The 8,875-nt window shown below is 38.5% G+C and overlaps 1 protein-coding gene across 2 annotated transcripts in view; it reads right to left on the bottom strand.

The window, feature by feature from the left end:
* The window catches only part of adad2 (adenosine deaminase domain containing 2), an 18,160-nt gene extending 11,224 nt beyond the window's left edge, over positions 1-6,936 (bottom strand). The window contains exons 1-4 of one of the 2 annotated variants that reach the window (XM_038709433.1): positions 6,834-6,936; positions 4,578-4,746; positions 3,094-3,241; positions 782-887 (exon numbers count right to left, since the gene is read on the bottom strand). In XM_038709433.1, coding sequence (XP_038565361.1) covers positions 782-887; positions 3,094-3,241; positions 4,578-4,732 — 409 coding nt within the window. In that variant the 5' untranslated portion in view covers positions 4,733-4,746; positions 6,834-6,936. Of the gene's footprint in view, positions 1-781; positions 888-3,093; positions 3,242-4,577; positions 4,747-6,450; positions 6,512-6,833 lie in introns of those variants that run through there. The other variant, XM_038709434.1, reaches the window with a different exon arrangement.
* Positions 6,937-8,875: the final 1,939 nt, after the last annotated feature.

Raw genomic sequence — 8,875 nt, 5'->3', positions numbered from 1 at the left:
TACACACACATATATATATATATATATATATATATATATATATACATACATACACACATATACATATATAATATACATACACATATATGTGTATGTATGTGTATACGTATATGTATGTGTATACATATACAAAATCATGACCCATCCGTATTACGTATGTACTTAAGTTAAGTTACGTATGTAAGTTAACACAATTTAATGTTGACTTTTTGTTTCACATGGGACACGAACAGCAGTCTCCTGGTTGTAAGTCTTAGCGTCGGTTCGCACCGAGACCTCTGTTGGACTTCCACTTCATATCTATATAAAAAACAGACAAAACTGGACATTGCTTGGAGAAAGGAAAGCGAGGAAGTTGAACTACCTGGTGAGTTCAGAAAATGTGTGTCTGTAACTTTATTCCAGCTATTGTCGTACTTCACTGTGAACAAGTTAGCATAGCATAGCCCTGATTGATCTGAACCCCATTCCATTCAAAAACAAACATTTAAAAAAAGGTCCTACTAACTTGCTGACAGACCTGACAAAGCATAAATTCAAATGTTTGGCAAATCGGCACAATATATATAGTTATTTCAGCATCAGTTTGATCTGTTTATTGTGATTAAATCACATCATTCCGTAACTTGAGGTCACATTTGAATAATTTATTTCACAATTTTGTGACCAGGACAGATACAGAGAGGCAGAAGCACTCTGGACTAGCCCAAACCTAATTTGTGGCATATTCAGACTACAATTAGATATTGAATGTGGACAGTACACAATGTGACTACTGCACCTTCAGTCTTAATGCTCTTGTCTGGGTCCAGGAGGAGCTCTTCATCTGAGAGTATGCTTTCAGCGGGTGACATACCAGGGAGAGAGAGGACCACTGAGTCTACTTCCTGAGAAGAACAAAATAATTCTGGTAAAAGTACAGACTGTGGTTTTCTCGTGTTATCAACCTTGAACCTACTTCTTTTGTCTTAATTTAGGAAAGCATGTTGTTGTCAAGACACTGTCAGCACATGTAAACAAACCATGTAAAATGGCTTTACATAACGATTATTTTTTAAGTCGATTAATCTAACGATTATTTTTGTGTATTCTAAAGAAAAAAAAGTTACTCGATAAACATACCAATTTATCCAAAATAAATATCAAAAACATGTCTGATCAATAATTCTAGATTTTATTCAATAATCCTGAATTGCAGCATATTTTAAAATTAATCCAATTTCCACGTCACTGATGTGTTGTGATAGTAATAACAATAACAGACATTAATTAGGCTACTTTACTTTTAAAAGTTTAAATTTATTTCAATATTGAGTAATGCAGTATGATAATCACATTTATTTCTGCATCAATGTGGGGAAAAGAAAACAACTGAAATGATTCACAGACTGTGCAGACAGTCACAGATCGTCTGTAATGTTAGATTCAGCTGTTTTCTCGCTCATACGTGGCCGCTAAATAAAAAGAGAAAATATGAAACGGCCGAACATTAGATGACACACGGTGGGCCAGAAATGACTTTTTACATGAAGGCGATAAAGAAATACTAAAATACATTTTAACGGACTACGTGTCCTCGTGATGATAATAGGGGTGGGAATCGCAGGGTACCTCACGATATGATACGATACACGACTCACGATAATGATAATATCACGATACATCAATTCTGTGATAATCAATATATATTGCTTGATAAAGTGATACATCAGGATATCTGTCTATTAATACAAAATGCCTGTGAAAAAGTTATATTTATTTGCTGCAAATCCAAACTGTTAGACAGCACAATTCTGCTCAGTCTGTAAATAAAACTACAGAGCAACTATGAAAAAATATTATCAAAACATTTGTTTATAAAAGGCAAATAAAATGCAAATTCACTGAATTCTTTACTGCCAATACAAATTGCTGTGTACCACCTAAGTCTAATCTGTACATCACATTATATTAATAACTGTTCAATGACACAGCATTGTGCTTCCCTTTCTGTTCCTACTGACTGCTGTATTTTTAGGCCACTGGGAATATTAGGTTTGAGTTTTGACCCTTTGGGTTTGCTGTAGCTGGTCTGTGTGGAGTGCTGAAGCAGTAGAGTAGCAGATCAAGACAGTAAAGTCAGCAGCTTTTTTATCTCACACAGAGCTCAGGAAAGACGTACTTTAAATATTTGCACAGTATGTCACTCAGGATGTTCAGCATGTGAAGCAAAATGTGTAGTTTATGTTAGGGTTGTATTTTCGCAATCGCTATGCTAATGTCCTTTAGCACGTTAATGGAGATTCCCATTATATGTTAGCATTGAGCTAACTGTCGAAGCACTATTTTTTATTAATATTATTTATCGATATGATGGGCTGGAATATCAATACAGTATCATGGAAAAATGTACAATGATATATTGCCGTATGGATTTATTGTCACATCCCAACTTGATAATGCGCCATGCTTGTGTGGAGACACAAGAAAGTAAACACGATTTGCGGTGCTGCCGTCTAGACAAAGTGCTCCAGGATGCGGCTTCACGTATTTGTGGACAGCAGTTGTGCTGCAGTGAAGCTATTTCCAATTCACAGAGCAGCACGTTGTTGAGTGTCTGTCTAAAATACTCCCAGACTTTAGATACTCGAAGGCATGGTCTCCTAGCTGGAGCTTGTCCGGGGAATCCCACTAACACCGGATGCAGTGACACTTTGACGCAGGTAATGCGAGTCGACGTGTTTACTAATCGATTACATAGACTACTTCAACGAATTGCCCCAGCCCTTAAAATGTGAAATAAACATTGAGAATATATTCCGGTTGTTCACATCTTAAGTGACAAGGTTGCTGCAGGTGGTTTTGAACCCCTCTAGTTAGCAGGATAATGGTATCAAGCTCTGCTATGCTTGCCAGTCAAGTAATCTGCTGTTAATTATCACAGATGTTGTCAAATATAGCTTAATACCGTCATTTATTATTGTCTGTGAAGGACACCTTCCACATGAAAGCAGATAATTGCATATAAGCTGGCACATTTAACATATGGCCTGTGCAATGCAACAGCACTTAAGCAGTGGGAAACACTGAAATAACTGCTTTCCATTTCTTTACCTCATCTTCCAATATGACGTCGTCGCCACAATCAAATTTATCTCTGAGATTTTGGATGGAAGTCCTCTCCATTGTGGGTCTGTCACCACCTTCATGAAGTAAAGCCTCTTTCCCTTGGTCATGATCTCCGGAAGCATGTAGATTTTTCCTAGGGCAGTATAAAGAAATGGCGCGATTTACCATTGTAAATTGAGCAGCTGATCCCTTAAAATGTCTGAACATAATTTAACATTTGCATATTCCAAAATAACAACAGTAGCTAGACAGTTAAATAACATGTTAAATTAGACAAAGCTGCTAATATTTTTTTTCCATACCACCATTGTCAATTCAGTGCAATTCTGAACCCATTTTGGCCATTTTCCTTTTAGTGCAAAAACCCTCTAGATGAAAAGTGCTGACCAGGAAAGGAGGGGTTAAGTTGGAGGGTGAGCAAAGCATCATTACAAGGCTCACCAGTGCCTAATAAACCATTTTCTCTACCTGCATGTTTAAGTACAAGCATGAAGGGATAGCCTGTGACTCTCAAATGAGATCACACTGCTTCATTTAAATTTTGAGTTGGGGAGCTTTGAAAAAAAGGCAACAAATGTTCAGAACAGACTCAAACCAAATACATGACATGCGTCACAACCAAATGAGCTAGTGGGTTGTGCATTGTCCTCAAACTATGGGTGCACTCATTAATGAGCTTCAGTAACCGACGGACACACTTGCCAGCAGGCTCCTCACCTGTCCGATCCAAAACCTCAGTAACAAGCAGACACAACAAAACAAAAGCCAAATTGCTGTTGACAAAAAAAAAAACACGCTAAAGAGTGCCTCTCCAAACAAACCCTGAAGTGAAAAAGAGAAATGGTTAAGTCAGGCCCAGTGCAAGAGTGTGAACAGTGACAGTGTATCTGTCACGTTTATTAAGACAGTTAGCGGTGCGCTAAAAATTCAAGGAATGCTCTGAATGAATTATGCCCATCGTGGGACCAGGAGGGTATTGGAAACCCATAAAAATACTCCCATCTCTATCCAGACAAATGTACATTTAGCAATAAGCCTTTCTCCATCATATATGTTAGACATACTTAAAAGCTACAAGGCAGCCAGACAGAAGACATCTGGTACTAATATTCTTGCTGTAACAAGAGTCCATTCAAAGTCCAAAGAAGCTGCCTTTAGTTTTTATGGCCCTAGATTCTGGAGTAACCTCCCAGAGGACCTGAGATGCGCTTAGTCTCTCATTTCTTTTTTAAATGGTCTTAAACATTTTCCCCTGTTTCTTTCCAGTAATGTGCAATACATTCTTTGTAACTGAATAATCTACATGTGAGATTTTGTTGTGAATGGCTATCATTACTATTATTAGTAGTAGTAGTCTTCAACTTCTTCAGTAATTAGTATTTCTCTTCTCCTGTTCTTTCTTTTTCTTATCTTCTTAATATTCACGTTAAATATGTTGTGCACTTTAATGCTGCCATGTTTTTCATTACCTCGGCTCAGTAGCGCTGCCATAATCAGGCACGTCATCTGTCAGATGAGGAGTCCGAGGAGGGTCAAGGTGCAAGCTTGGCTCGAAGTCTGGCAAAGAGTGAAAACAAGCACCACGTCTCCTTGGACTGTATTTAAATGCATCTGGATCTGCCATGTATTTCAAGCAACCTGAAGAAAAATGAAATTAAGTTGGTGTGAGGGTTTCAGCTTTTAACTGTGCCCATATAATTAACAAAATTCTTCATTTCAAAGCAGAAAACACATTCAAGTTATTTAAAATAAATAATATAAAATATATTATTTAGGGATGCACCAAAATTCGGCCACCTAAATTAATCGGCCGAAAATAGGAAAAAAGCACTTTCTGTGTTCGGCCTAATACGTTAAAAGACCAAATAAATTTTACCAAACAATTAAGTTGACATGTAGGCAGTGTGGAAGCATTTTAAAGTGTCTGGGAAAGACGCAAAAATCTCAGTTTGCAGACACTGTTCTGCTGAATTGTCACCTAGCACATCCACTCCATCTGTGGCTGACTTCTTAGAAAAGGCAACAAACGGTCTGACCCGCTTTTGAGTGTTTATGAGAAGGCGATTAAGCTAGCCGCACCTAAAGTTGGAGTGCACACATATTCAAGCCTTTATGGTAAATCCACTGAAATGGACCAGTGCAAGCTGACAGGCAGGTTAGCGACTTCATGTCATTTTCTCTCTTTACAAAGAAAAGTGTTGCAGTGTGAGAGTCCTACCGGAATACAGGCTGTGATGTCTTCATGTTGCACGATACAAGAACCACATACAACATTATTTATCAAACTGACTTGATGAATTTAGCGCCAGGATACACATGTGACAACGTCGGTTTCAAAATAAGGTGTCTATACAGTATGGAAATAAGATTTATAAAACATTTACATGTGTACATTAAAAGTAAATGGACACATGTAATTTACTTTACCCACCCTCTTGGGCCTCAGACCCACCCACTAGACTCTCTCCAAATCCTGTGGGAAACACTGAGTAAAAAGCATATTTTGACTATTTAATTTATGCAATGGTAAAATAGGCAAAATAAATGGAATTTTTTTTTCATTATATTCAGTTTTGGCCAAGAATTTTCATTTCAGTGCATCCCTAGCATTATTTTAAACAGGTGCGTTCCGACCAGTAGTTCCCTGCTAAGTGCACTGCACAGGGTATTCGGCCATTTTAAGTGAGAGTCCAACACGGCGGAACTGACGTGTGCTTTGATGATGTTGCAGGGTGTTCCCAATGGAAGAATTTTGTCGAGGGAAGTTCCGTTAACCGACATTCCCTGAGCAGGGAGCAGGGAGCAGGGAGCAGGGAGTACTGTTTATGTACAGTGTGGATCGGAACGCAGCCCTACTCTAACTGCCACAGTAGGCACATCATTAACAATGGCTAAACAAGACATCCATGGGCATTGTTTGGTTATATTTACAAACGAAAAGACAGATTTCACTAAAAATTAAACAATTTAGTGAATCTAAAGACGGATAACGTTAGATTAATCTGTTTTCACTTAACGTTAACATATCACTGAAAAATGTAACGTTAGCTACTCTTAGTTGCTGATCGGACAAAAACTACATGTGCGCTAAATTATGTTATTTTTCCTCAGTAACTTGGTCATTGGTTTCATATCTTACATGAGCCCTTATAACCTGGGGGAAACAAACTTTTCGGCTGATGTATTTTTTTTTTTACCTTAACTTTACATATTCATTTCTAAAACGTGAGTGGACATGTTCTGCTGTTTTTCTCTACTTTGTCAGTTAGACCAAATGATTACTTAACATTAATCGAGAAAGTAACGGAAAGATGAATAGACAGATATAGACAGTATAATTACCTGTTAATTGCCAAATATTAGCCTATTTAGGTTAATCACTTAGCAGCCAGCAAAGGTGAACGACTCAATGCGACATCTTGTTAACTAGTTAGCTCGCATTACTGAATGACAGTTGGCTGACTTAAATGCTATGTCAACGCCAAAACATTATGAGAGACAAGAAACAAACCCGTGAGCCAAACATCAGCTCCTCTCGTTTTCACCGCTCAAACATCTGAAGTCATGTTAAGCTTTGCTAATGTCACGAGATCGTTAGCTTACGTTAACGTGTTTTTAAGCCACGCCGTCTCCAGTCGAAACAAAAGTTTGACGCCAAGATTCTATGAGGTCAAACGAGTTTAAATTTCCAATAAATTGTGGCCACATGTTACTCAAAATATTACCTTCAGTCTTTACGCGTTTCTAAAAACTGAAAGAGAGAAGGTCGTCGCGGTTCTATCCTTCTACCTGAGTCCAGAGCCTTGTGGAGGAGAAGGGGTTGGGCACCTGAAACTGGAAACCTTCACCTGAATCCTCGGAGGCAAATGAGGGAGGATATAGAAATTATTTTTTGACTGTTGTACTGCAGTTACTTTAAACTGCGCTTAATTCATGATTAAAAAATAAACTTGCAGCCGTTTATATCTCTACACTATTACACAAATACACTATATTTGCAAAAGTATGTGGACACTTGAGCATTACTTCTATAGCCTATGTGATTGTTGAACATCTCATTCCTAAACCATGGCCGTAAACATGCTGCTAGAACAGCTCCCACCCTTCTGGGAGAGACTTTCCTCAAAATGTTGGATCCTCTTTGGGCATTGCATTGATGCCGAGTGTTCAGGTCTCCCTTGCAGTGTGGTATAGAGTTGAGGTCAGGGCTTTCACACTAAATCATTTCTGTATGCACCTTGTTTTGTGCAGGGAGTGTGTTGTAATGTTATATCAACAAAGGGCCTTCCCCAAACAGCTGCCACAGTTGGACTGTCAAAAATATCAGTGTGCATTAAGGTTTTACTCAACTGGAGCAGAAAACCGCCGTGGCCCTGAAGTGCAAAGCACAATGGCAATTCACAAAACACAACAGCAGTGTCCCATAGGCCTTAGAAACTCCATCCTAGAATACTTTTTTCAGTGAAAACACCACAAAATCAACTATTTTGGTTTGTCTTAGACAGTGCATCTAATCAGGATGAGGCCAATACGTACTTATATAGTAAGTAAGTAAGTAAGTAAGTAAGTAAGTAAAATTTTATTTATATAGCACCTTTCAAAACCTAGGTTACAAAGTGCTTTATGCATATATCCCAATCTCTCTTCTAGTTCAGTGTCACCAATGCTGTTGTGTTTTGCACTTAAGGGCCACGGTAGAGCCCCAGACCAAAATGTGTCTATGCTTAGGAGCATATGCTGTGCAACTATGGTAGTTATAAAAGAAAATGAATAGATGGAATATAAAATGAGACAAACATGTCAACACAACTGAGGCACAAACTCAAAGTACACAAGATGAAATCAGATTTGATCAGGGGGATGTCCACTGGTGTCTGTTATACAGTTGAGTAAATAGCATAGCTTGAAATCTCTATTTACACAGCGATATCTGTGTGGGTGTCACCATTTCGCTGGAATTTAGATTGAATGCAGGAAATGGGAAGAAATGAAAGAGCGGGGTCAGCCATGTTTTATGTATAGATGCAGTAAATAAGCAAATAGATGCAGAATGGTTTGGTGGTTTCTATGAATTTTAAATTTTGTAGCTCTGCACACACACACATTCAAACCGATAAACACCAAAAGCATGTGCTGAAAAGCTCCCACAATGGAATGAGTTCGCGGTTGTTAAAATTAAACCTCTCTCTCAAACGCAAATACACACTTCTCTAAGCCGCCTGTAAGTGTGGCGTTATTTGCAGTGGAGAAACGTTCCCCTGATCATTGTGAAACTCAAGACTGAACTCTATTTCCCTTTCCCTTCACCTCAGGAGCAAACCCTCATATCTGTTTCTCCTGAGAATGACGCTTTATGCGTGTGTGTGTGTGTGTGTGCATACAGTATGTTTCAGTTTGTCTGTGTTTTATATGAGACTGTGAAATGTAAAGTCACTCCCTTCTTAAGAGAGCTTTCTGAGGCGCATTTGAAACTATCCCATGTGTCCTCTTCATTTTAAATACCACCTATTCCCTCCCTGACTCCCCTGTCTTTGTCTCGTTCTATTCCCCCTTCGCTCCCTATCTATGTCTTTCTTTCTGTCTACACTTTATTTATTTTTGCTTTCACACCCACACACTCGCTCACAGGCTGAGACATTTCCCTTTTTATTTTTTAATGGGAACATTTTTTTACAGTGATGGCATACAGGACACCGCAGAGCTCGATTAAATATTTTTAGTTGTCTTCTGCTCAGGGACAGTGTTTCCCAAATACATTGTCACAGCT

This window comes from Micropterus salmoides, unplaced genomic scaffold (genome assembly GCF_014851395.1).
Source record: "Micropterus salmoides isolate LMB-PRFRI ecotype aquatic unplaced genomic scaffold, ASM1485139v1 Ms_hic_scaffold_9, whole genome shotgun sequence".
NCBI lineage: Eukaryota > Metazoa > Chordata > Actinopteri > Centrarchiformes > Centrarchidae > Micropterus > Micropterus salmoides.
The sequence above is the reverse complement of the archived record's forward strand: the minus strand, read 5'-3'. Positions and strand labels throughout refer to the sequence as shown.